Source organism: Coregonus clupeaformis, chromosome 18 (genome assembly GCF_020615455.1).
Source record: "Coregonus clupeaformis isolate EN_2021a chromosome 18, ASM2061545v1, whole genome shotgun sequence".
Lineage (NCBI taxonomy): Eukaryota > Metazoa > Chordata > Actinopteri > Salmoniformes > Salmonidae > Coregonus > Coregonus clupeaformis.
The window spans coordinates 40,161,004-40,188,799 of record NC_059209.1 but is presented as its reverse complement, the minus strand read 5'-3'; the positions used below and the strand labels follow the sequence as shown (position 1 = coordinate 40,188,799).

Below are 27,796 nucleotides of genomic sequence, written 5' to 3'. Positions count from 1 at the left end.
AAATTGCTTGCTGACTGTACACTGTACTGCATGATTGTAGCAGGTTTACTAACGCATTAGTTCTAGCTGATTGAGGACCTTATTACTGATGAATGTGTTTTTATGACAGTCTTTCTTTCTGCTTGCATTTTGTGTTTATATTTTGATGTGTATTTTCTGTAATTTATGTAATTCAGGGCTCATCTGTAAAATAGGCTTGTGTCTCGGTATGACTCAGATAAAAAAAATGGTAGCTATGTTGACTATGACGTTACTAATGTTGTTAGCTAATATGGCAACAACAATGTAGGCTATGGGTAGCGGTTATGATGTGAAGGTTTGGCTTGGAACAGTTTTTTCACCCGGCCACAGTCTGCTTGTTGACTTCAGTGCACAACACAGCTAAGGGAAAAGGTGAGAGGAGGAGAGCGCATAGATGCGAAAATAATGTGTTCATGCAAAATGTTCATGCGGTTTGAATGTGGCTGCTATGAAAGTAAACTGTGTTTGCATGTGATTAGGGATTTATTCATTACGCCAAATCTGTTGAAATGTTTCTTAAACTTAAGCAAATGAAACGAAGATAAACATAACTGAATTTGTTCAATAGAAACTCTCGTTTGCAACTGTTGGACTAATGACTACACACTGGATCAGCTAGATGCAGGCAAGAGTGTGCAAGGCGGTATTGAATGAGTCACCGTCGGTCACCTTGATTTCTAAACTGTAGCAACCTCATGATGGGTATAGGGAAATTGTTAGCATCATGTAGTAGTCTAAACCTATCGATGTTACATTGAGCTGGGTGAATGGAATATGAATGAGTCATTCAATACGCTAAAATAGAAATAAGGCCATGCTTATGAAAAATATATATTGTCCTCCCTCATCTTAAACGTCACCAACTGCCACTGATTTGTATACAATCACATATTGCTCTATGCGTGGGAATACTTTGGAACAGATTTCCAAAATTAAAATCACTTGGAGCTAATTTGCTGGTGTTTTTACGGTCTTATGTCCAACAATTTTTTTAACCCACAGCCCCCCAGTTGGGGAACCCAGTTCTAGTGCCTCACCCCGGTTCTGAGGGAAATTGTGTTCATAAATAGCACTTTGCTATTTTTTCCAAGGATTAAAATAATCTGTATTAGGGCACATTGATGCTTCATACATCAAGTGCATATGACATGACACCAAGGTTACATAACAAGGGCTGAAAGAGAGATCCAAAACATTGTGAACCAAGGTCTCTTTAAATATTATCTCATGTTTTTAGAGGGATCTTTCATTTGGTTTGTGGAAGATGGCCATTTAAATGTGGGTTATATATAATAATGTGGGTTATATATATATATATATATATATATATACACACACACACACACTATACATTAGTAGGCCTGTAGGCTCTACAGATGGCATTTCCTAAGACAACATTTTTTAAACCACAATGAATCTATGGATACTACATTGCCCTCTACTGAAAGGTGCAAGGATGAAAGGCACAGCACGTCTCCCTTCAGCCAGAATGGTCCATGCATGTCTGGTGAACTATGAGAAATGCACACCTTAGAGGCAACAATCTGCAGTTCAAACAAAGCAGACACCCCACCACTGTTTTGGTCAAAAGATGAGGGATGGGGCTGGAGAAATGTAACCAATCTCACATTCATATACAGGGCTATGGACACAAGGAATTATATCAATTTGATACTTTTAACCATTGAGGCTATACAGTGTTTGTTTACAATTACATTGCTTACAAACAATGAAGTAAAACAAGTTTATATTTTGGGTTCTGATTGGTACGACAGTAAGTAAGCTCATAAAGCATTTATAAGTTATATTTTTCAAGAATCAATGGGTATATAGTATTTAATTTAAAAGTCCAAAAATAGATGTAGCAATCAGATTGCCCCTTTAAATTGATCAATTGTAGTTTGGAAATATGACAGTCAATGTGAATGCAAGCCTAAATACTGCTCCACATGAACCCAACAACCATTTTTTTAAAAAGGGGGCAATCTAAGACTGGCACATCCATTTTGGAATTTGAGAGTGGTAACATTTCTCCAGCCCCATCCCTCACCTGTTAACCAACAAAAGTGTCAGGATGCCCACTGTTGTTTTTCAAATCCCAGATTGCCCCTTTAACAAACCTGTGTGTTCCAAAGGAAAACCATTACAAACATTTAAATCGATAATTATTTATAAAATCAATAACAGTCTATTGTATAAGAGTAAAACAAATGATAAGTGTACTTTTACAAAAGGTATGGGTTGGGGACAGGGACATAATGCAGTGTCCAATACATAATACATAGAAAAAAGCATAGGGAAAAATCATGTGCATCAATGAAGGCACTGAAGATACAGTATAGTACAAAATAAACGTGGAACAAAATGACTGTGTGGCGCTGAAAAAAGCCAACAATGTATTTAATACAGTATGTAGAGAGGCTCTCTCTGTTAGGAACCATTCAATGTTAGAACTGAGGTATTCCCAGTCATATCAATAATAAAATGGTAAAATATTAAAAGGACAACATATCAAATAGCATTACTCATTTGATGTTGTATTTTGCCTTGATTTCCATGTCATTAAATACGTTTTTGCACATCATTATGTTTGATGGATTGTCATTTCAATTTGAAATAGAAAATAAATAAGTACTTTGAACTCTACGTTTTCCAGTATTCCATAAGGCACAATTACCACAGTATTGCTTACACAAATTGCTTGATTCCCAGGTACCTTTCCAACAAATAATCTCAATGAATACACCAGAAGAAGATTATTGAAGACTGACGCATGATTACAAAAGTATTTGAAATCTTCTGATAATAAGACAGATTAAACTGACAGGAAACTTCAGAGGGCAACTGTATGAAAGAAGTGGGACACACAAACAAACACCAATAAGAATAACAAGGACATATTGGTCGTTGAATCTATTGAATAAATACTCAGATTTTTATTTAGCCACGGATAGCTCTAGTTTTGCTCACCTTGCCGTGGTCCAATCCAAATACAACTTAACACAGTAGGTAACCAACTAAGCAAACTTTAAACAAATCAATGATGCCATTGAACATTATACACTGAGTGTACAAAACATTAAGGACACCTGCTCTTTCCATGACATAGACTGACCAGGTGAAAGCTATGATCCTTTATTGATGTCACTTGTTAAATCCACTTCAAATCAGTGTAGATGAAGGGGAGGAGACAGGTTAAAGAAAGATTTTTAAGCCTTGAGACAATTGAGACATGGATTGTGTATGTGTGCCATTCAGAAGGTGAATGGGCAAGACAAAAGATTTCAGTGCCTTTGAACAGGATATGGTAGTAGGTGCCAGGAGCACCGGTTTGTGTCAAAAACTGCAACACTGATGGGTTTTTCATGCTCAACCGTTTCCTGTGTGTATCAAGAATGGTTCACCACCCAAAGGGCATCAAACCAACTTGACAACTTTGGAAAGCCTTGGAGTCAACATGGGCCAGCATCCCTGTGGAACGCTTTGGACACCTTGTAGAGTCCATGCCCCGACGAATTGAGGCTGTTCTGAGGGCAAAGGGGGGGTGCAACTCAATATTAGGAAGGTGTTCTTAATAATTTGTATACTCAGTGTATACCCAACCAAGAACAGCACCTGAAGTGTGCCATTTCGTTTCATATTTACAGAACACCATAAGAGGACAACTGGGTCTTTCAATTGTCCTCATCATTCACTACGCTGTGAATATATAGTAAAAAAGGGTCATGGAATGACTTCCCCCTTGTGTGGATGGAATGCAATACACACACAGCCTGGTCCCAGATCTGTTTGTGCTCTTGCCAATTCCATTCATTATTAAGCCATTTTTGGCATGACAAGGAGTTGGCATGAGCGCACAAACACATCTGGCACTCGGGCTACAATATACATGCTATCAATTGGAATGTGGGTTGAATGGAATGCACATGCTTTATCAGTTGGAATATCTGTCAAAATATAGAAACACAAAAACAATATTGAGACAATGAAGTTGCACTTGAGCCCCACTTAAGGTACAGACTGATTTGGTATTGGTGGATAATATTGGTACAGAAAGTGTTATTAGAACTGTTATAAGGTGAAAACCAAAACCAAGCAGTTGATCTAATGGCAAAACTACTGTATACAAACCATTTCCATTTATTAAATTGTCTATGCTTTTGTGAGATTAGGTTTATGTAGTATAATATGCCTGTCTTGGTAAAAAACAAACATCAAAATCAAAATTAACGCCAGCATACAGCCTAAGCGAGGACTCATTCCTCACGGACTCCCTCTGCCTTCCCAGACTCCTTCTCCTCCTTTCCGGTCTCAGAGTTATTGTTCTGTGATGCTGCTCCCTCCTGGGCCAATCACCCTCTCTGCTGCTCCCTCCTGGACCAAAGTCACTCCCTCACCCTCTGCTCCTGCCTCAGGGACCAACTCTACTGCCTCTGGCCCCTCTGTACTGGGGGCAGCATCCTCCTCCACCGCCTCACTGGTGAGAGAGTGGAAGCCACGGTCATCATGTGGCACTGTGGCCTGTTCCAACTCTGGACTGACTTCTGAAGTGCTCCCAGTGCTCTCTGGCATTGATCCTGGGACAGGGACTTGCTTCGTCTCCAGGGCTGTTGGTATGGCTGCAGGCATTTCTGTTGGTATGGCTGCAGGGACTTGCTTGCTGTCCAGGGCTGTTGGTGTGGGGATCTCCTCTTGTGCTATAGGTGTTGCTGCTACCTCAGTCTGAGTGGAGGGAGATACCTCCTCTAAATTGGAAGGAGTGCTTTCCTCTTGGCTAAAAGCTGTTGGTGCCAGTGCCTCCTGCTGAATTGGTTTTAAAGATTCCTCCTCTTCCTCTTTGCTTAAGGGTCCACTATCCTTCTGGCTTGAGGGTGAAACTTCTGCCACTGCCTCCAGTGTATCCGCCTCCACGGCTGGCTCGCTGTCCTCTCCCTGCACTGCATTCTCAATCTCCTGTATGGCACTCTCGATGGCTGACGCTGTGCTCTCAGTATCCTGTAAGAAGCTCTTCGTCTCTGGGGACTTCATCTCACTCTCAGCTTCCTTGGGGACATCTTCTGAGATTTTGGTCTGTACCTCTGGGGCCTTACTCAAGATGGCCGCCGGCTCTCCTTTTACGTCGGAGCCATTCGTTAGGGCAGGGGATGGAATGTTCTCTGGCTGGACTGGAGGAGGAGGAGCCTTTCGCTTTCCTTTTTGACCGGTTCCATTAACTTTGACTGGTTCCTGGTGGACACTCTCTGGAGATGACGGGGCATCTGTGTCCTGGTCCTCTCCCGCCGTCTCCTCAGGGATGCTGTCCACCCCGGGGACGTCCAGGCAGGACTCGTTGGCCAGGATGGGAGAGCCGTCCAGCTGTATTATAGAGACCACCTGCTTCATCCTGCGCCTCCTCTGGGCCGCCCCTCCTGTGTTGTCCCCAGTCTCCTCCCCGTCCACCGCCTCCGGTCCCTCCTCCGGTCCTGTCCCGTACTCCCCAGCCCAGTCGATGGCAGGGTTATCCCCCAGCAGGTGCAGGTTGGGATCACTGCTGGTCAGCACTATGCTGTCTCTGTAAAGGTTGTGTCTTCTCTGGACTGCTGCCTCCTTGACAGCTACAGTAAGAGGGAAGAATAAAAAGAAAGAGGGGGCGGGTCATTAAGACATTGTACACAGACCACAGGAGCAGTATCACTTAACACGGCCTGGAGTTTTTCCTACTGAGGTCACTTGGTGAGGAAGAACTCTGAGCCCATCTACAAGCACGAGTACTCTCTTCCATGCACTGAATAAATAACGCATTCAAATATTATAGTCGTGACTATAAGTATGGGATTGGTTGATGCTCAATGTTAAATTCAAATCTTCCCATCATCACATCTAAGCCAATAGGACACCAATATCGATGAAACTTCGCAAATCAACTTGATTGGAGGTACACAACACACTCTCTCCGCCTCTCGTCATGATCCGTTCGTCCGTTACCAAGAACCACATAGTGTATTTATTTTATTAACCTTTTATAACAAGTAAACAGTTTAAATTCTCAAAAATAAGCATACATTTTAAAATGTTCACACATTTAGTCAAAATGTGATGTTTCAAAATATATATTTTTGTATGTTTTTCATGTTTTGTACAGATACTTTTATACATTTCATCCATAGCCACTGGTTACGAACAGGTCTGTTATTCGGCCGTCTGATTGTATAGCACGATGAGAGAATCTAGCTCGATGCCTAGGTTTTCTATTCTCTGTGTTGGCACCAGACAGCTCTTTCTGATTTATCTTTAACCCTAACTCGCTGAGGTGGGTTACAAGGAAAGATGTCTCGCACCACTTGCCCCCGTATGGGGGAGCAAAGCAAGTAATCATCTATGTAGGCGGAGACTCTCAGCCCCGAGGGGTGCTAGAGCCACCTCTACATACTTGCTGAACAGACGGGGAGCCGGTGCTAGCCCAAACAGGTAAGATATTCATAGGCTGTGCCTTGAAAGGAAACCTGTGTGCTGCAGTGAAGTGAACCAGTCGCCTTGCCGAATAGTGTGAGACAGCACGTTAAGCGTAAGCATACGAAACGTAAACGTTCTCAGAAAGCTGTTGACGATCCGTAGTTCCAGAATGGGGTGACGGCGATGAGTCTTGTTTGGGGTTAGCTCTGCACACTCGCCGGTGAAGGGAGTTTGCAGGGAGAGCCCCATAGTGCACAAAGAACTAGCGAGTGATGCCGCAGAGTGCTCAAAACCCAAGCAGGCGATACACATTGGGTGCATATCTTTGCCTGCTATCATAGCCCCACACGGGCACGGGTGTGCCGATTCTGGGGCTGGAGGCCTGCTAGGTTCTCCCTGTGCAGGGGCAGCAGGCGCCATGGCTCTGAGAAAGTGTTGTGGTGAGTTTACACGGGTTAGCTTAAGCCTTGTGGCGAGAGCTAGCCGTTTGAGTGGCTAGCTAGCCTAGCAGCTAGTTAGCCAAGTTAGCTGTAGCCTTGCAGAAATAGATATCTAAAGCTCGATAGCTAGCGGTGTGGGTCTAGCTAAACAGAGACTGACAAGTAAATCATTTATTCTATTCCAAGCAAAAATCTTACGGTTGGTACTCAACTATCGACAGGCGCTGAAGTCCCACATTTGGCAGAGTTAACCTCATGCGTCTAATGAGAACAGTGCAGTAGGAAAACAGGAATCCAGCTGAGGAAAGCTTATTGAGAATGACCAGTTGGCAGGCGAGTGGCTCCATTTATGGAGAAGAGGGGATGACTTCATTCGCCACTCGACCAGTCTGTCTCCAACAGACACTGTTGTCTACCCTCACCACCTGGGGTTGGCCCGGTTGCCTTCGAGTTTTTGGGAACAGGAATGATGGTAGTCAGCTTGAAACATGTGGGGATTAGACAGGGAGAGGCTGAAAATGTCAGTGAAGACGCCAGCCAGCTGGTCTGTGCATGCCACGAGGTCGCGCCCTGAAATACAGTCTGGCCTTGTTTTTCCGTTTAAAAAAGTCTCATGTCAGCCTTGGAGGGCGAGATCACCCGGTCCTCGAGGACAGTGGGGGCCCTCTTGCTAGGCTCTGTGTTGTTTCTGGCAAAGCCTGCATAAAAAGCATTCAGTTCGTCTGGTAGAGCGGCATCGTTGGACAGTTCAGGGCTGGGTCCTCTTTTATAATCCATAATAGACTGTAGTCCTTGACATGTGTTAGAACCGGTATAGTAGAATTTATTTCCTTATTCTTGCATTGTTCCTTCACATGTTTGATGAATCTGTGGAGGGCGTAGCGGGACTGCTTGTACGCATTCGTTGCCATGACCCTAGCCTCAGGGTTAGCTGGTATAGCCCGATGTGCGGTGTCTCTGTCCGTTAGCTTGGAGCGTATCTCAGTGTTAATCTGGGGCTTTTGGTTAGGAAAGCAGCGAACTTTAAATGTTGTCGATGCACTTTCTTATGAAGCCGGTGACTGAGGTCGTAAACTTGTCAACGCTACTGGCGAAGTCATATTTCAGTCCTTGCTAGCAAAGCAGTCTTGTAGCCTCTGCTTCATCTGACCATTTCTCTATTGAGCGCGTCAGGGGATATCAAATTCATTTCATTAATAACATTTGTTTTGGGGCAATATTCCAAATGCCTGTATAGCAAGAGTCAAGGTTTTTTGTATTTTCCGTTTTTCTGAGCGTTTATGTTTGCTTGTTCTCATGCTGTCTTTTTGGTCTCATCTCCTTCACTCCTTCTGTGCTGTGTGCACCTTCCCATTTACACCAGATCTGAATATGACGACAATATGCTGATTTCTCCGCCCTAACAATGGGAGTCGTCTCAAAAGGTGGGAAGGCAGACGACAAGCTTAGGTCCAAAAGAAGCCCATAGAAACGCATTGGACTTATTTTGGACAGATTTTGGCGAGAGTGAAACCTTTTGCGTCGCCTCTTCCTCTCTGTTTACACACACACACACACACACACACACACACACACACACACACCCTCGCCCTGTCACTCACAGCAACAAAGTTTAGAGATGACTTCTTCCTCTCTGACAAGCGGTTTCAACTCGCTATTTGCATTTGAGGTTTGGTGCAACAGAATCAGTCATATGGAAACCGAAATACAGAGACATTTTACTGTAAAGGAGAAGTTAACCTTTTTATGTCTCAAATAAAGCGCAGACACTACTAAAACAGGAGTATCAATTAACTTTGATTCTGGAAAAGTAACGCTCAGTTTGTCATGCGGGGCATTGCGGTACCACGTACTGCTAGCAGCATTTTAGCCAAAGACTATTATACTAGCTGTCTAGTCTGTTTTATAAATGTGCAATAAGCATAAAACACAATTATAAGGAATTGGCAACTCCTTTTCAATCTGAGAAATAAACTAGGCCACTTGATTTCAACATCTGAACAAAGTGGACAGGCTAGCATGCCATTCAAACAGTTGGAGACGGACAGAAGGGTGTGTTCATAACAATTAAACTGTTCTGCCGTGTTAGCTAGCAAATAGATCCAAGTTGACTAAACTTCAAATATAAAGATTATCTGGCTACTCACTAGCAAGTCGGCTTGTGCTTGAGAGATTCTTTGTGAGACCGGTGTTAATTTTCTATAATGCCGGCTACATGAAGTTAGTCATTATAAGTGAATGTGCATTACGCATGGTTCTGGTTAAATTTCACAAAAAGTGAATTTTCATAGACTAGAAAGCCAGACCAGTGGATATTGCAAAAAAAAGCAGGTAAAACTATGATAAAATAATTACATTATTAGTGGGGCTTATATTTAGCCTAATTTCACGTTCCCTGAATTCATCCAGTTATTGCGGACTGTTTGAAATGCTGTGTATTTGAACTTTCAATTGTACTACAAAGCTTATTTATACATACATACTTCAGAAAGTATTCAAATACCTTGACATTTTCCACATTTTGTTACCTTACAGTCTTACAGCCTTATTCTAAAATGGATATAAAACATTTCTCAATCTAAACAATACCTCATAATGACAAAGCGAAAACAGGTTTAGAAATTGTTGCACAAAAAAAAAAAAAAAAAAAACCTAACATAAGTATTCAGACCCTTTGATGAGACTCAAAATTGAGCTCAGGTGCATCCTGTGTCCATTCTACAGCTTCATTGGAGTCCACCTGTGGCAAATTCAATTGATTGGACATGATTTGGAAAGGCACATACCTGTCTATATAAAGGTCCCACAGTTGACAGTAAATGTCAGAGCAAAAACCAAGCCACGAGGTCGAAGGAATTGTCCGTAGAGCTCTGAGACAGGATTGTGTCGAGGCACAGATCTGGGGAAAGGAACCAAAACATTTCTGCAGCATTGAAGGTCTCCAAGAACACAGTGGCCTCCATCATTCTTAAATGGAAGAAGTTTGGAACCACCAAGACTCTTCCTAGAGCTGGCCGCCCAGCCAAACTGAGCAATCGTGGGAGAAGGGCCTTGGTCAGGGATGTGACCAAGAACCCGATGGTCACTGACAGAGCTCCAGAGTTCCTCTACTGAGATGGGAGAACCTTCCAGAAGTACAACCATCTCTGCAGCACTCCACCAATCAGGCCTTTATGGTATAGTGGCCAGACGGGAGCCACTCCTCAGTAAAAGGCATATGACAGCCCACTTGGAGTTCGCCAAAAGGCACCTTAAGATTCTCAGACCATGAGAAACAAGATTATCTGGTCTGATGAAACCAAAATTGAACTCTTTGGCCTAAATGCTATGCGTCACGTCTGGAGGAAACCTGGCACCATCCCTGGCATCATGCTGAGGGGATGTTTTTCAGCAGCAGGGACTGGGAGACTCCTCAGGATTGAGGGAAAGATGAACGGAGCAAAGTACAGAGAGATCCTTGATGAAATCCTGCTCCAGAGCGCTCAGGACCTCAGACTGGGGCGAAGATTCACCTTCCGACAGGACAACCACCCTAAGCACACAGCCAAGACAACGCAGGAGTGGCTTCGGGACAAGTCTCAATGTCCTTGAGTGGCCCAGCCAGAGGCCGGACTTTAACCCGATCGAACATCTCTGGAGAGACCTGAAAATAGATGTGCAGCGACTCTCCCCATCTAACCTGACAGTGCTTGAGAGGATCTGCAGCGAAGAATGGGAGAAACTCTCCAAATACATGTGTGCCAAGCTTGTAGCGTCATACCCAAGAATACTCGATGCTGTAATCACTGCCAAAGGTGCTTCAACAAAGTACTGAGTAAATACTTATGTAAATGTTATAGCAGTTTTTAATTTTTTATAAATTTGCACAAAAAAATAACATTTTGCTTTGTCATTATGGGGTATTGTGTGTAGATTGATGAGGAAAAAACACAGAATTTAACGTAAACGTAACAAAATTTGGAAAAAGTCGAGGGGTCAGAATACTTTCCGAATGCAGTGTGTGGTGTCTATCTATATATCGTGAATCACTTATAAGTAAAAAACTATATTTTAAGTGAGAAGTAGGCATTGGTCTTAAGCCGAAAAAGGTAATTCACGAGCACCACAATGCCTACTTCACCCAGTATGAAAATGTATGCACTCACTAACTGTAAGTCGCTCTGGATAAGAGCGTCTGCTAAATGACTAAAATGTAAAGCTCTACCAAAGTATTCAAGCACACAGCTTTGGCCTACTACAGTAGCTATGTTGGTATATTGTACTTCAAAACAATGCATAGGAAGGTTGCTTAGGATTCAAACCTTCTCAAAAAGACAAATTCATACTCTTCAGAGGGATAATGAACATCAGTCTCCTGCTTTTAAAAGTATGTATTATATAATTAGGCTGTAAGTGTTTTTAGATAGTCTTATTGTAAATGTCTTTCAATGTAGTGTGAAACACTAAGGAACTCAGTCCTGCTTTCAACTTACTCTTGAAAGTTGTAATAGTGGAATGCGCAAGGTGCAATTTCGAAATTGGGTAGTGCATCATCAGTTTCTCTTGTCCTGTCAGTCTTTGCATACCTTACAGAGCTATTATTTATAAGTTGTCATAAATGTCCAGATCAACTAGCCCATGTCAACAGAAATATTTTAGCTAGGTTTCTAAGCCCATAGATTTTGTAGTAATGTTTGAGTCACTCAAATATCACATGAACACAGACATGCAAAATGTACAGAATTGCACGAAAATGAGCTTTAAAACTGCAACATTTTCTCTGCACCCCATGACAAAATGTGTAGCATTGCAGGAAATATGCTTTAAACCTGCAAAATGTTCTCCACGCCAATAAGAGGGGTGTGAACAGTGCTTGTGCCCATAGAACCAGACGTGGCGCGGGATGTTCCCCAATGCGGAAAGGGGGGCCGGAGTGAAAAAGTTTGGGAACACCTGTTGTACTGCACTGTTGGAGCTAGTAACATAAGCATTTTGCACCTGCAAATCTGTGTACCCGACCAATAAATATTGATTTGATATCTATGAGTGACTGTATACAGAAGATAGCCCTATTTGGTAAAATACCAAGTTCATATTATGGCAAGAATAGCTCAAATAAGCAGAGAGAAACAACAGTCCATCATTACTTTAAGACATGAATGTCAGTCAATATGGAATATTTCAAGAACTTTGAAAGTTTCTTCAAGTGCAGTCACAAAAACCATCAAGCGCTATAATGAAACTGGCTCTCATGAGGACCGCCACAGGAATGGAAGACCCAGAGTTACCTCTGCAGCAGAAGATAAGTTCATTAGGGTTACCAGCCTCAGAAATTGCAGCCCAAATAAATGCTTTACAGAGTTCAAGTAACAGACATATCAACAACTGTTCAGAGGAGACTGTGTGAATCAGGCCTGGTCGAATTGCTGCAAAGAAACCCCTACTAAAGGACACCAATAAGAGGAAGAGACTTGTGTGGGCCAAGAAACACGAGCAATGGACATTAGACCGGTGGAAATGTGTCCTTTGGTCTGGAGTCCAAATTAGTGATTTTTGGTTCCAACCGCAGTGTCTTTGTGAGATGCAGTGTGGGTGAACGGATGATCTCTGCATGTGTATTTCCCACCGTAAAGCATGGAGGAGGTGTTATGGTGTGGGGGGGGGGGGGTGCTTTGCTGGTGACACTGTCTGTGATTTATTTAGAATTCAAGGCACACTTAACCAGCATGGCTACCACAGAATTCTGCAGCGATACGCCATCCCATCTGGTTTGGGCTTAGTGGGACTATCATTTGTGTTTCAACAGGACAATGACCCAACACACCTCCAGGCTGTGTAAGGGCTATTTTACCAAGAAGGTGATTGATGGAGTGCTGCATCTGATGACGTGGCCTCCACAATCCCCCGACCTCAACCAAATTGAGATGGTTTGGGATGAGTCGGACCGCAGAGTGAAGGTAAAGCAGCCAACAAGTGCTCAGCATATGTGGGAACTCCTTCAAGACTGTTGGAAAAGCATTCCAGGTGAAGCTGGTTGAGAGAATGCCAAGAGTGTGCAAAGCTGTCATCAAGGCAAAGGGTGGCTATTTGAAGAATCTCAAATATAAAATATATTTTGATTTGTTTAACACTTTTTTGGGTACTACATGATTCCATATGTGTTATTTCATAGTTTTGATGTCTTCACTATTATTCTACAATGTAGAAAATAGTAAAAATTAAGAAAAACCCTTGAATGAATATGTGTTCTAAAACCTTTGACCGGTAGTGTAATTGCTAAAATAAAGGTTTAAAGAATTACAGGCAGGCACCACATACGATAAGAAAAAAAAAAGCTCACTCGATCAAGCCTAATGGTCTTGTAAGTATAAAAGCAAAGCTTACTTTCATATAATACAAAAAATTAAGCTTGAAAAGGTAGTGGAATGGGATAAGGTCAGTGTGGGGTGGGAAGAATACAATACATTGCCTAGTATGCCGTACAAATCACATTATTGTGGGAGCAACTCCTCTAAGAGTATGAATTAAGCTGTTTGAGAATATTTGATTCCTAATTCTGCCTATACATTGTTTGAAGTACAATAGACCAACATAGCTACTGTAGTAGGCCAAAGCTGTGTGCTTGAAAACCTTAGTAGAGCAGGCATTGTGGTGCTCATGAATTTCCTTTCTTTTTCGGCTTCAGACCAATGCCTGCTTCTCACTTAAAACAGTTTTTGTGTTTAATAAGAAGGATATGTCGGAGTCCCAAATGGCACCCTTTTCCTACTATTGACCATTTACATTTTAGTCATTTAGCAGCTGCTCTTATCCAGAGAGACTTACAGTTAGTGAGTGCATACATTATTATTTTTTATTGTATTTTTTCATACTGGCCCCCCGTGGGAATCGAACCCACAACCCTGGCGTTGCAAACGCCATGCTCTACCAACTGAGCTACATCCTTGCCGGCCATTCCCTCCCCTACCCTGGACGACACTGGGCCAATTGTGCGCCGCCCCATGGGTCTCCCGGTCGCGGCCGGCTACGACAGAGCCTGGATTCGAACCAGGATCTCTAGTGTGCCACCAGGATCTCTAGTGTGCCACTCGGGAGTATAACTATTGACCAGGGCCCATAGTAATGCACTACAAAGGGAATAACGTGCCATTAAAGATACAGCCACTGTTTCAGCTGTGAGACTCACCCATCATGATGTCCTTCATGACAGAGTGCAGCACCACCTCCTCAAAGATGTTCTCCACCAGGATGAAACGAGAAAAGTCCTCGAAGATCAGCTCCTGGAAACGAGGCAGCTCCTGGCCACCAGAGGAAAGAGTATGAGAACTGAGAACCCATAAAGGAATCATACACTCAGGAGAGACATGCAAAGAAAGAATAAGTTAACACTATGAGTGACAAAGAGAATGCCATTGCATGGAAGTGTAATGTCAGTTTCATACAGTACATAGGGTGTGTCCGTAAATTCACTCTGGCTATCTACTCCGATTTCAGAGCACTCTCTCCTGAGCGTGCCAGAGCACAGAATAACTGATGAATTTACGAACACGCAGCACCCGTTGAATATGACCGGTGTCAGTAAAAAAATAAATAATGAAATTGTTGCCAACAGCAGTTACCAACACTCTAGATAACCAGCTCTGCTAGGGCGAGTAAAAAATGGTCAGCGTGAGGTGTTCTCTCATTTGTGTTTGGAAGTAGCTAGCAAGCTAGCCAACTTTAGCCAGTTAGCTTGGGTGCTTGACTGCCGTTGTGAGGTCAGAACGCTCAGATCAACCCTACTCCTCGGCCAGAGCGTCCAGTGTGCGCTCTGAACGCTCCGAATTTACTAACAAACAATCTGACAACACTCTGAATTTACGAACGCCCAGAGCGCACTCTGGCACTCCAGAGTGAATTTACGAACACACCCATAATGTATGAATTTGACCCAACAGTGTCACGGTCTAGTCACACTGTCTAGTTTGAAAGTGTGAGAATGCTAAGTGTTCCAACAACCGGCAGATAGCTGCTAGACTTACAGAGGATACGGAGGGAGAGAGCTGCTAGACTTACAGAGGATACGGAGGGAGAGAGCTGCTAGACTTACAGAGGATACGGAGGGAGAGAGCTGCTAGACTTACAGAGGATACGGAGGGAGAGAGCTGCTAGACTTACAGAGGATACGGAGGGAGAGAGCTGCTTCAGCATGTAAGGGATGAAGATCTGAAGAAGAGCCTCTCTGAAGAACCTCTTCCGGACTGTGCTGCTGTCATAGTCAAATTTCTGAGAAGAGAGGGGGACAGAAATTAGGGAAACGAAAGACAGGAGAGGTTAAATAAAGGGTATCACCACTAGAGTATATAGGGCTTCACTGGACTTGAGGTCTTGAGAAAGGCCTCAGAGCTAAAACGTCGACATTAAACAAGCAACTAAATCCCCTCTTCTTGGTTTTCCTATAGTATGATTTTCCATCCTATTTCCCCACCCTTCCTCTACCCATCCCTGTGCCATGGCAGGTAGCAGGGGCAACCCTCTCCTGTGTCTGACCTTGATGACCCGGTCCTGGCAGCGTTGGATGTTCTTACAGAGCCCCTCTGGCTCCTGGTCCTCCAGACTCTGGTGGAGGATCTGCTCAAACGTGTACACCGCATCGTCCATTTGCTGCACAGACAAACATTTGTTTAGAATAGAATAGGGAATAGCTTTGTGGCAAGTTGGATAAGATATTCAAAGATATATAGTAAACATAACAGCAACATTCACACAAGAGATACTTGCTGAATTTCCAAAAGTCTAGCCAAGAAGAAAAAAATGCTTCATATATTCACCACAAGAGGGCACCATCTTCCCAACAATTCCTGTGTAAGTGTAGCGTTACAGAATATAATATGTTTCTACTGTTTACTAGTGGAATACTGTCCAATCCAACCCCTCCTTTCATTCTACACAAAGCATGCTCCAAACACTGATGGAAGATTTTAGCTATTGTATATCTGAATTATAAACAGAATCTTGGACGCAAAGCAAAGTTACAAACGACCTTAGCCCCAGTCTGAGAATTCTGACTCCCAGCAGCTTCTGGCCGCTACAGCCTACGTGTTTCACAAATGGGGGACACGCTGGGTGGTGAATACTTGGCTCTAGGATCACTCTCCCTAAACCTACAGCCTGTCAACAGAGAACAGCCAGCCAATGACAGCTAACCATAGCCCCACCACTCGCTGACCAGAATGTGATTGTTCTCTAACCACAATAAAGAACTCCCTATAGCTCTGAGGACCTCATACAAAACAGCATAACCACCCACCACAACAGAGACCTGCAGACTGCATCCTTCCAGCACTCACACACCAGCAGGAACGCAAATGGAGACATTTTAGCACTTACTGAATCAGTACCATACTCTGTGAGGACTAGTTGTAGAATACTGCATGTGTGATAGCTCTATTAACTACCCCTACAGTGTATCAGCTCAGTGAAAAACTATTAAATCAGCAGTTAAGACGTTGTGTCACGTTTTGCAGCATGTAATAAGATGTAGGGCGACAGACTAGCATCCTGTCCAGGGGGTGTACTTGTACATCAAGCTGCTCCACGTTACAGAAACATGAGCTCGGCTACTACCACATGGGCCATTCTGACTCGGACAAGGCTTAATAATGTGTAGGAAGGTGCAATGTAGTGTAGTTTTACCTCTCTCATGAGGATCTGTGCTCTCTGGACAAACACACAGGGGCTGGAGACATCAAACCTCTGCTGCAGGCCGTCCAGACTCAAGTCCTCTACTTTCTCATAGCAGCTCTGCATCTTCACTGGGTGGAACGCCAGCATTGAGATCTTCTCCATGTGCTGAGGATGGGGAGAGAGAGGAGTGAGACTGGGCAGTGACCTACTGTACTCACTTTAGTCCCTACAGAACAAACACAATATATCAAAGGGTAGAATGATACAACTAGTCATTCATTTCACACGTGTCTGTATCCCAAATACAATTCAAATATAAAATCACTACATTGTTCTATAGAAACCTACAGTTGTAAGCCGCTAAACTGAGATGCAGTTTCATTAGGCTTATGGTCACAATTAGAAGCTGAGCCCTCTCACCTCTCCCACTTTCTCCTTGGTGCCGTCGTTCAGTGTGTTCTTGCTCATGTCCACCAGCTCTCTGAAGAAGACGTCTCTGACCTGAGAGAAGCCTCGGCTGGTGGGCTCCATCAGGGCCTCCAGGATAGAGCTGATGTAGGGCTGGATACTCACCTTCAGCAGCTTCTCTGCCTTGGGCAGCACCACCGCTGTGGGGGGGTCACAGAGTAGAGAGAATGTCAAAGAATTGTCTAGATAACTTTAGAAAACTGGCAGAAGTCCTGCTGTGAGTGTTACACATGTCGACCAAAGGAATTCAGCTCCTGTCCATGACCACAGAGCCATCTCCCTGACAGCAGCTTTCTGTCTGTCAGACTGTAATAGCGACAGAGGTGAGTCATTTTAAGGCTAAGTTACCCTCATAACTGTTGATGGAATGCTGCTAGTCTTCCTGCGTTCCACTCGATGGACACAGGCGGTCACACAACACTAAACTGTCTAAGGGGGCTCTATTCAATCTGTATCGCTGATATACAGATTGTATACAGATTGCACGCTAGAAATGTAAAAGGTAATTTCCGATTGAGCCGACATATGCAGCGTTTAAAGTGAATGCAGTCTCCGCTAATGTGAGAACGTTGCCTTTAAATTTCAATCACGCTGTAACACTGAACTTCCCAGTTACGGATTGAATAGAGCCCTATGTGGCTGTGAAATTAATCTGTCAGACTATTGGTAAATACCTGTCGACTCACTGGTAAACAGGACCCAGAATGACATGCAGGCCAGACATGGAGGGACTATAATCCACTATGCACTGCAGCTACTGGAATTGACCGGTTAGTGTCCCAAGGTGCCCTTATTGGACAGAGATATAGGATGAGCTTACTCCCCTTAGTCCATGACTTATTTCATTGTATTTCAGTATGCATATAATTGTATTTCTCCTTTTATTTGTATTATTATTAATGTTTATGACTTCTTTGCACAATGCTGTGTGCTCTTCTCCCAGCCATAGCGAAGAGATGTCTGGGTGGGAGGGTGGGGTTGTGGCTGAGAAGGTGGATAGGAAGTTGGGTGGGGGTGGCGTTGTGAGTAGCATAAAAAGAAAATTCCTGTATTATAAATTACTATGTAACTGTATCTTTTGTTATTGAGCAGGAATGATTGTACACAAGGTGGAAGGCAGAACCGACCTTGGGTCAGTTTCTAGGACTAGGGTCAACTTCATACAAATGTGGAGGGCTCATCCTTTTCTAAAATATATTTGGGTGATATTTATTTTGATAAAGATAGGACAGTGAAAAGGGGAAAGGTAGGAGCGTTGTCCACAGCACTAACTGCTCATATCACGGAGGGCTCACCTTTGATTTTGTTGGTGACGTGCTCCTTGGAGGTGATGATCTGGTCCATGTCTGTGCGTATGGAGGCCTCTAGAGGGGGGCGTTGGGCCTCACAGCTCTGCACCACGGCCTCGTACTGGGCCTGGGACTGCCTCACCACCAGACCATACACCGCATCGCAGACCTGCATGGGGGCACAGAACAATACTTTATTGATCCATTTTCTTTGCAGTCAATGGAAATTCATCTTCTGCCTTGATCCCAACCCTTCTGAAAGACACACAAACAGGTTGGAGATGTTGGAGGAGAGGGCACCCATCGTGCCGTACAGCGCAGGGGAACACAGAGATTCATGTCAGAACAGGAAACACAGGAGCTAAGGGGTAAGATTTTCCCAAGCTATACTTTCTTAGTATAATTTATAAAGGTGTACTTGGTCTGTTGGGTGAGAGACGGGACTTACCAGCATCCAGTTCCTCTGCCTGTCGTGCATTTTGCCTTTCAGTCGAGGGGAGATCAGATCCCTGAGCTCAGGAAGAAGAGTCTCCATCACCAGGTTGGCCAGAATCTACAGGAGGGATACACAACACATACAGAGGTGGATCAGTGTGTTTCAGATGACAACAACTACAAAGGGTCATTTCCTTGAAGAAAAATAGTGTGCTTGCTTCAGCTGTCCAAAAGTATTTGTATGAGACCCAATAGCCATATTTCCATAGTGATACAACATTCTTAGTCTTATTCACCAGAATCTGTGTGCGTCCTTCTGCACGCGCCACAGTTTTTATGACCTACAGTCAGAGCCCTGGCCTGGTCAGCAAAATACCCATCAACATGATACAGCGACCCAAGAGAGAACAGCAACAGGAAGCATATTGGCTCCTCATACAGGGATGCATCCCAAATGGTATCCTGTACCCTGCATAGTGCACTACTTTTGACCAAGGCCCATAATGCACTATAGGGAATAGGGCATAGTCCAGCTGCGAGTTGATGATGTCACTACGGCCCCTGCCCTGGTGACACAATCCTGTGGGCATGAGCTCACTTGGCCCTGACCCGCTGTTGGACAGCAGAATGGTGTCTGTCTGTCTGTACACTATAACCAAACAGTGGTAGTCTTTCAATATATCCTGTAACACCACCAATGAGACACATACAGATCAGACCAGCACATGTGACACAGACAGTGTCATTGGCTGTGGCATGCTCACCTGTGAGGGCACTCCACACATCATCTCCCAGGTGCCATAGTGCCCGTGGGCCTGGCGGTAGAGTCTCAGTGCGTCTGTGAAGGCTGGAGTCTGCACCTTGCTCTTCTCTGATAAACCTATGGGATAACCACAGAGGAGCAGTGTTGTTAGTGGAAGAGAAACCACATACTGTAGTAAAGGTTGAGTTTAATATCTAAATTCACATTGTACAAGTTTATCATTTAATCACAACAATCTCAGAGAAAATATTAGTTACACTTCCTACAAAGTACACACACACACACACACAATGATTTCTAAAATGTTTTTGTGGTTAAAACATGTTTTAAAAAAGGAGTTTCCCTCTCGCCATTCCTAGTCTGTTGCAATTTGCGCAGAAAGGGAAGTGTTTATTATGTAGACCAAGGGTCACCATCGAAATCTGGACAGCAGAGGAGGTTTTTCCCCTAAAAAGGAAACAGAGCCTAATGCAGTGAACAGGTCATCCTCTAGAGACCAGCCTGGCTTATAGAGTTATTTATCAGAGCATTACCATGGCAACCAAAGGAGAATCCACAGTAACCATTTAAGGAAGTATGAACTTTTGACTTTGCTAAAAATAAAAATTGCCCAATCATTTCCAAATACTGAAGTAGCTACAACCCGTAATGGTTTAATGACAGTGAAACAGCTTCTATCACCAGGCCATCAGACTGTTGAACAGCAATCACTAGCCGGCTACCTGCCCGGTACTCAGCCCTGCACCTTGAGACTAATTCCCCATGTACAGTATATAGTCTGAAGGCTGGTCACCTCATTCTGTTTATATAATGTTAACTCACTGTGTATATACAGTGCATTCGGAAAGTATTCAGATCCCTTGACTTTTTCCACATTTTGTTACGTCACAGCCTTATTCTAAAATCGATTGATTAAATGTGTTTTTTCTAGCAATCTACACACAATACCCCATAATGACAAAGCAAACAGGTTTAGATTTTTTTGCAAAAAATAAATTAGGTACAAAAATACCTTATTTACATAGGTATTCAGACCCTTTGCTATGTGACTCGAAATTGAGCTCAGATGCATCCTGTTTCCATTGAACATAATTGAAATGTTTCTACAACTTGGAGTCTACCTTTAGTAAATTCAATTGATTGGACATGATTTGGAAAGGCACACACCTGTCTAGATAAGGTCCCATAGTTGACAGTGTATGTCAGAGCAAAAACCAACCCATAAGGACGAAGGAATTGTCCGTAGAGCTCCGAGACAGGATTGTGTCGAAGCACAGATCTGGGATGGGTACCAAAAAAAATTATGCAGCATTGAAGGTCCAAGAACACAGTGGCCTCCATCATTCTTAAATGGAAGAAGTTTGGAACCACCAAGACTCTTCCTAGAGCTGACCGCCTGGCCAAACTGAGCAATCAGGGAGAAGGGCCTTGGTCAGGGACGTGACCAAGAATCCGATGGGCACTCTGACAGAGCTCCAGAGCTCCTCTGGAGATGGGAGAACCTTCCAGAAGGACAACCATCTCGGCAGCACTCCACCAATCAGGCCTTTATGGTAGTGGCCAGACGGAAGCCACTCCTCAGTAAAAGGCACATGAAAGCCCGCTTGGAGTTTGCCAAAAGGCACCTAAAGGACTCTCAGAACATGAGGAACAAGATTATCTGGTCTGATGAAACCAAGATGGAACTCTTTGGCCTGAATGCCAAGCGTCACATCTGGAGGAAACCCGGCACCATCCCTACGGTGAAGCATGGTGGTGGCAGCATCCTGCTGTGGGGATGTTTTTCAGCGGCAGGGACTGGGCGACTAGTCAAGATCGAGGAAAAGATGAACGGAGCAAAGTACAGCGAGATCCTTGATGTAAACCTGCTCCAGAGCGCTCAGGACCTCAGACTGGGGCAAAGGTTCACCTTCCAACAGGACAACGACCCTAAGCACACAGCCAAGACAACGCAGGAGTGGCTTCGGGACAAGTCTCTGAATGTCCTTGAGTGGCCCAGCCAGAGGCCGGACTTGAACATCTTTGGAAATACCTGAAACTAGATGTGCAGCGACGCTCCCCATCCAACATGACAGAGCTTGAGAGGATCTGCAGAGAAGAATGGGAAAAACTCCCCAAAAACAGGTGTGCCAAGCTTGTAGCATCATACCCAAGAAGACTCGAGGCTGTAATCGCTGCCAAAGGTGCTTCAACAAAGTATTGAGTAAAGGGTCTGAATACTTATGTAAATGTCATGTTTTTTATATTTAACAAATTTGCTAACATTTCTAAAAACCTGTTTTTGCTTTGTCATTATGGGGCATTGTGTGTAGATTGATGAGGGGGAAAAAACGATTTAATAAATTTTAGAATAAGGCTATAACGTAACAAAATGTGGAAAAAGTGAAGGGGTCTGAATACTTTCCCAATGCACTTTATATACTGTATTCTCCACATTGTTCATCCTAATGCACGGTTGGAGCTAGTAACATAAGCATTTTACTGCACCTGTCTTAACACCTGCAAATCTGTGTAGGCAACAAATACACTGATTTGACATTTGTTTGGCAAGGTACTGTTTTGTTTTGACCATCAAGTCATAGTTTATATGGTGAAAGCTTCTCTTGCGGCAGAATCACAAGTCTAGTTACCCCTAATGGATACCTCAAACACACCACCTGCTTGGACTATCTCCACCTCTGCTGAAAGTGTCAAAATGAAGTATTTATGAACGCATCCAGCTGTGTTTGGGATCAAGATTTAGACTCTGGCATGCATAGGCTCGCCATCAAAACAACTCTACAGGAGGAGACTAGAGAGCTACCCTACGGGAGACTAGAGAGCTACTTAAAGCAACAGAACAATCATGTGAATTCCTGTGTTGTGATAAAAAAATGGGGGAATTTTTATCAATTAATTCAGTGCGGTTCTGTGTTATTGCTGTGTTTGTGCGTGTGTGGACTCCAGCCATGACAAAGGCAGGAAGTGTATGTGTGCAGGGTGGGGCTGTGTGTGAGAGAGAAGCCTGGGAGCGTTATGAGGGCGGAAGAAGAGAATCTACCAGAGCACATAGCTACAGGCAGGAAGTCCACAGCCCCAGACCACCCTTTCTCTCTGTCTGCCTGTGTGTGATGAGACTTTAAGGGTGGGCCATTTATCTTGGCACTGCCTCATGAGAGCGTGGAGGGGATTTCTTCCAGGCCCCCAAAAAAAGTATATACTAGACTAAAATCTAGCCTGTGCTGAAATCCCAGTACTATATATATCAATGTATGTATGTATGTATGTATGTATGTATGTATGTATGTATGTATGTATGTATGTATGTATGTATGTATGTATGTATGTATGTATGTATGTATGTACAGTGGGGAGAACAAGTATTTGATACACTGCCGATTTTGCAGGTTTTCCTACTTACAAAGCACATAGAGGTCTGTAATTTTTATCATAGGTACACTTCAACTGTGAGAGACGGAATCTAAAACAAAAATCCAGAAAATCACATTGTATGATTTTTAAGTAATTCATTTGAATTTTATTGCATGACATAAGTATTTGATCACCTACCAACCAGTAAGAATTCCGGCTCTCACAGACCTGTTAGTTTGTCTTTAAGAAGCCCTCCTGTTCTCCACTCATTACCTGTATTAACTGCACCTGTTTGAACTCGTTACCTGTCCACACACTCAATCAAACAGACTCCAACCTCTCCACAACGGCCAAGACCAGAGAGCTGTGTAAGGACATCAGGGATAAAATTGTAGACCTGCACAAGGCTGGGATGGGCTACAGGACAATAGGCAAGCAGCTTGGTGAGAAGGCAACAACTGTTGGCGCAATTATTAGAAAATGGAAGAAGTTCAAGATGACGGTCAATCACCCTCGGTCTGGGGCTCCATGCAAGATCTCACCTCGTGGGGCATCAATGATCGTGAGGAAGGTGAGGGATCAGCCCAGAACTACACGGCAGGACCTGGTCAATGACCTGAAGAGAGCTGGGACCACAGTCTCAAAGAAAACCATTAGTAACACACTACACCGTCATGGATTAAAATCCTGCAGCGCACGCAACGTCCCCCTGCTCAAGCCAGCGCATGTCCAGGCCCGTCTGAAGTTTGCCAATGACCATCTGGATGATCCAGAGGAGGAATGGGAGAAGGTCATGTGGTCTGATGAGACAAAAATAGAGCTTTTTGGTCTAAACTCCACTCGCCGTGTTTGGAGGAAGAAGAAGGATGAGTACAACCCCAAGAACACCATCCCAACCGTGAAGCATGGAGGTGGAAACATCATTCTTTGGGGATGCTTTTCTGCAAAGGGGACAGGATGACTGCACCGTGTTGAGGGGAGGATGGATGGGGCCATGTATCGCGAGATCTTGGCCAACAACCTCCTTCCCTCAGTAAGAGCATTGAAGATGGGTCGTGGCTGGGTCTTCCAGCATGACAACGACCCGAAACACACAGCCAGGGCAACTAAGGAGTGGCTCCGTAAGAAGCATCTCAAGGTCCTGGAGTGGCCTAGCCAGTCTCCAGACCTGAACCCAATAGAAAATCTTTGGAGGGAGCTGAAAGTCCGTATTGCCCAGCGACAGCCCCGAAACCTGAAGGATCTGGAGAAGGTCTGTATGGAGGAGTGGGCCAAAATCCCTGCTGCAGTGTGTGCAAACCTGGTCAAGACCTACAGGAAACTCTGATCTCTGTAATTGCAACAAAGGTTTCTGTACCAAATATTATGTTCTGCTTTTCTGATGTATCAAATACTTATGTCATGCAATAAAATGCAAATGTATTACTTAAAAATCATACAATGTGATTTTCTGGATTTTTGTTTTAGATTCCGTCTCTCACAGTTGAAGTGTACCTATGATACAATATACAGACCTCTACATGCTTTGTAAGTAGGAAAACCTGCAGAATTGGCAGTGTATCAAATACTTGTTTTCCCCACTGTATGTATGTGTAGATAGCTATGAAGCAGTCATCTGCCTGCATGGCCAACACATAGGAACCATATACCAGTTCTTTGTCAATATAAATAGTGACTAAAATATTTGTCAAGCACCTATTTTAGTGCCAATTGACATCACTATAACTGACTAAATAGACCCAGAAAAAACTAAGATGATTTTTCATTTCAGTTGACTAAAATGAGACTAGACTAAATTATCTCTGACTAAAATCGGACTACTAAGGGGACTGGACAAGAGACCAATGACGTGTATAAACCCTGATGACTGACAGGGGACGTATTGAAGCCACCGCACAGCCATCTTGGCACTCCTCCATTGTAAGATATGGGAAGCTATAGAAATGCATTCATTAATGTCTACATTCATTTTTGACACGTTTATTCTATTACAGACACCTAACGCATACTTCTAAATTATATTTGGTGAGCTAAACATAAAAAATGAAAAAATACATTAAAGTAATTTTGTCCTTGAAATATTTCATTGAAATACTGTAGAATACCATTCATTCCTATGGAGGACTGCTCCTACTGGGGAGTGCCAATACGGACGACCGGTGGCTTTGAGTTCAAGTGGACCCAGGGACTCAGACTTGAGCATTTGGACCAGGACTCGAGCACAGGGGACTTGGGACTCGATTCGTATTCTAGGTTTAGTGACTTGACTACATCACTGGGCGAAACAGTCATTAGCTCCCGTTCTACTTTGGACACCAATGTGGCTGCAGCGTCTGTGGAACATTGATAACAATGGCAATGACGCGACCAATTGACGGCGCTGCAACCCATACTACTTTTATACGTGTCATATTTCTGCTATTAGGAAGAGAATAGGACAAATATGCAGGAAAATATGTTGGCAGGACAAGGCAATGTATGTTGGTCCACATGGAAGTCAGTGATTTATGTTTACTATAGGTTAATGAGGCAATACAAATGTGATGTGACTAAAATGTGACTAAAATTAAAGGGCATTTAGTTGACTAAAATGGCTCACTTTGTAATTTTGACCATAACTAGACTAAGTCATTATTCAAATGACAATGTGACTACGACTTGATATTTTTTAGTCAAAATGACTAAGACTAGACTACATTTTTTTTTTTAAGTGCCGAAATGAACACTGCCATACGGAGCCATTCACACGCACTACCGAGGTCTGTGTCACAGCTGAGGCATGTTAGCTATTAGGGGTATGTCCTTAGCCTGTTTCTCAGAGTTCTTGACATTTCTTTTCAGCCAGATTTTAAAAAATAGTCTGCTTTGTTGTCAGAGGGACCAGCTTCGGAGCAGACAGACGTGTACGTACGGGTCTTTCAGATTTAAATAAGCTTTATTAGCATGAATGACAAAGCCACTGCTGCTAAAGCGAAGTGAGATAACGATAACAGTAAACAATACAAAATAATAATAACATTGATAATAGTGAACTGGGGCCCATATCGCTCTGGTCAAAGTTGTGTACTACATAGGGAACAGGGTGCATTTGGAACACAGCCCAGGTGCTGCTAAGGAAGCTGGACAGGTGATGAATGAGGAGTTTCTCCAGAAGGCGAAGCCTTCATTTCAGGGTCAGCACTGTGTGTCTGCTGGACAGGGCCCCTCTATGTTAGGCCCCTGCCTGCCCCCCGGCCCCAGCCACGCCTGCTCTAGGGAGGGGGGGTGGGGAGAGCCAGAGAGGAGAGGGGCGGCCCGGCCGAGGAAATTAATTGCCGCCACATACCAGAATCTACTGAGCCTGCAGTCTAAACACAAAGCTACGCTGCCAGCAGTACACACAGCTCTGACTGTCCACTCAGGGCCTGGCTATATGAACACTTGGTGTGCGTCCCAAATGGAAGCCTATTCCCTATATAGTGTACTACTTTTGACCAGAGACTACTTTTGTACTATATAGGGAATAGGGTGCCATTTGGCAGTGGTCCTGAAACCTCTCCTCGGGGACCCCCAGACATTTCACAATTTTGGTGTAACCCTGAACTAGCTAATATGGTTCACCTCGTCAAAGGCTTGATTAGTTGAATCAGGTGTGCTAGCTCTGGAATAGTTCAAATGCATGGAACGGCTGGGGGTTCCCAAGGAGAGGTTTGAGAACCCCTGCCATATGGGATGCACATGTGCACGCTACAGACTGGTTCCATAACATTGTGGTCCACCTCTTTATGATCGTGGATCAGACTGGAGCTCCTACACATTGTATACATTTAGTGATGTGCTGTGTATAGGCTGGTCTGTGCCTTGTCTCACATAAGGCTATAAAGACTGGGGTTGCAATGCTACCAATAATTTACACAAACAATGTATTTGACAAAGACATACTAAAATAATTAAGTGTGTAAAAAAATATATATATATTTTAAACAAACTTCATGCTGAAACCCTCATTAAATACCAAATTGTATTCAGTAAGTTGATGGTTTATATTTAGGATAATGTTTTACAGATTTGTCATTACATTTTTACTTTAAAATCTTATTGAATCATTTCATATATTTTACCTGTGTTAAGGCCACACAGAGGGCCAGAGATCATTACAGACACCTGTGATAATCTGAAGTACCCAAAAGAGCCACTAGATGTTTTGTGATGATTACATAAAATCCTTGAAAGATAACAGAATGTTGGTAGTTTTCTGGTAAACTTGTAAAGTTTCCCTAATAATGAGATCACAGTACTTGAAGTGCTAATCCTTACACGACTGAAAAGTGGATGGATAGTCTAACCCTAAACCAGGGTTTCCCAAACTTGGTCCTCGGGACCCCAAGGGGTGCACATTTTGGTTTTTGCCCTAGCACTAAACAGCTTATTCAAATAATCAAGCTTTGATCATTTGAATCAGCTGTGTAGTGTAGGACCGAGTTTGGGAAACACTGACCTAAACCCATGCAGCAGAGTCATGGGTCAGAGCACAGGGAGGGATTACCTTACTAAGCACTCCCAGTCCACAATCGGTGATGGTTAAATTGGAGTCATTATGTGACTTAATTGAGTTGTCTCCTGTTGTATAGTAGACATGCTAAGCACTGCTGACTGTATCTGGGCATCTGGGAGTTAGAGGACAGTTTGTTGTGTGACATAAGTAAGGGTCTGCAGGGAATTTAGCACAAACTGGAAGCATGAGCTGGCCACATGTTCTACGTTGAGAGGGAGAGAGCATGAAGGAAGGCCAGGCCGGGGCTTACCGTAGACCCGTTGTTTAGACAAATGGATCAACGGAACGAGCTCTAACGCTGAGAACATGTGGTAAAGTATTCTTTGAGCAGGCAGGAGGCAGCTGTCATTCTCTACAGACATGACTTTGTTACTTTTCTAATCTGATTTATTCCTCAACTCTCTGACAGCCAGGAAGG

General features: G+C 43.6%; 1 protein-coding gene across 1 annotated transcript in view; it reads right to left on the bottom strand.

Moving 5' to 3' along the window:
• Positions 1-3,544: 3,544 nt before the first annotated feature.
• The window catches only part of niban2b (niban apoptosis regulator 2b), a 53,436-nt gene continuing 29,184 nt past the window's right edge, over positions 3,545-27,796 (bottom strand). Inside the window, exons 6-14 of the mRNA XM_041897301.2 lie at positions 19,495-19,610; positions 18,744-18,848; positions 18,302-18,464; positions 16,959-17,146; positions 16,548-16,703; positions 15,402-15,515; positions 15,030-15,137; positions 14,059-14,170; positions 3,545-5,615 (exon numbers count right to left, since the gene is read on the bottom strand). Coding sequence (XP_041753235.2) covers positions 4,339-5,615; positions 14,059-14,170; positions 15,030-15,137; positions 15,402-15,515; positions 16,548-16,703; positions 16,959-17,146; positions 18,302-18,464; positions 18,744-18,848; positions 19,495-19,610 — 2,339 coding nt within the window. The 3' untranslated portion in view covers positions 3,545-4,338. The remainder of the gene's footprint in view (positions 5,616-14,058; positions 14,171-15,029; positions 15,138-15,401; positions 15,516-16,547; positions 16,704-16,958; positions 17,147-18,301; positions 18,465-18,743; positions 18,849-19,494; positions 19,611-27,796) is intronic.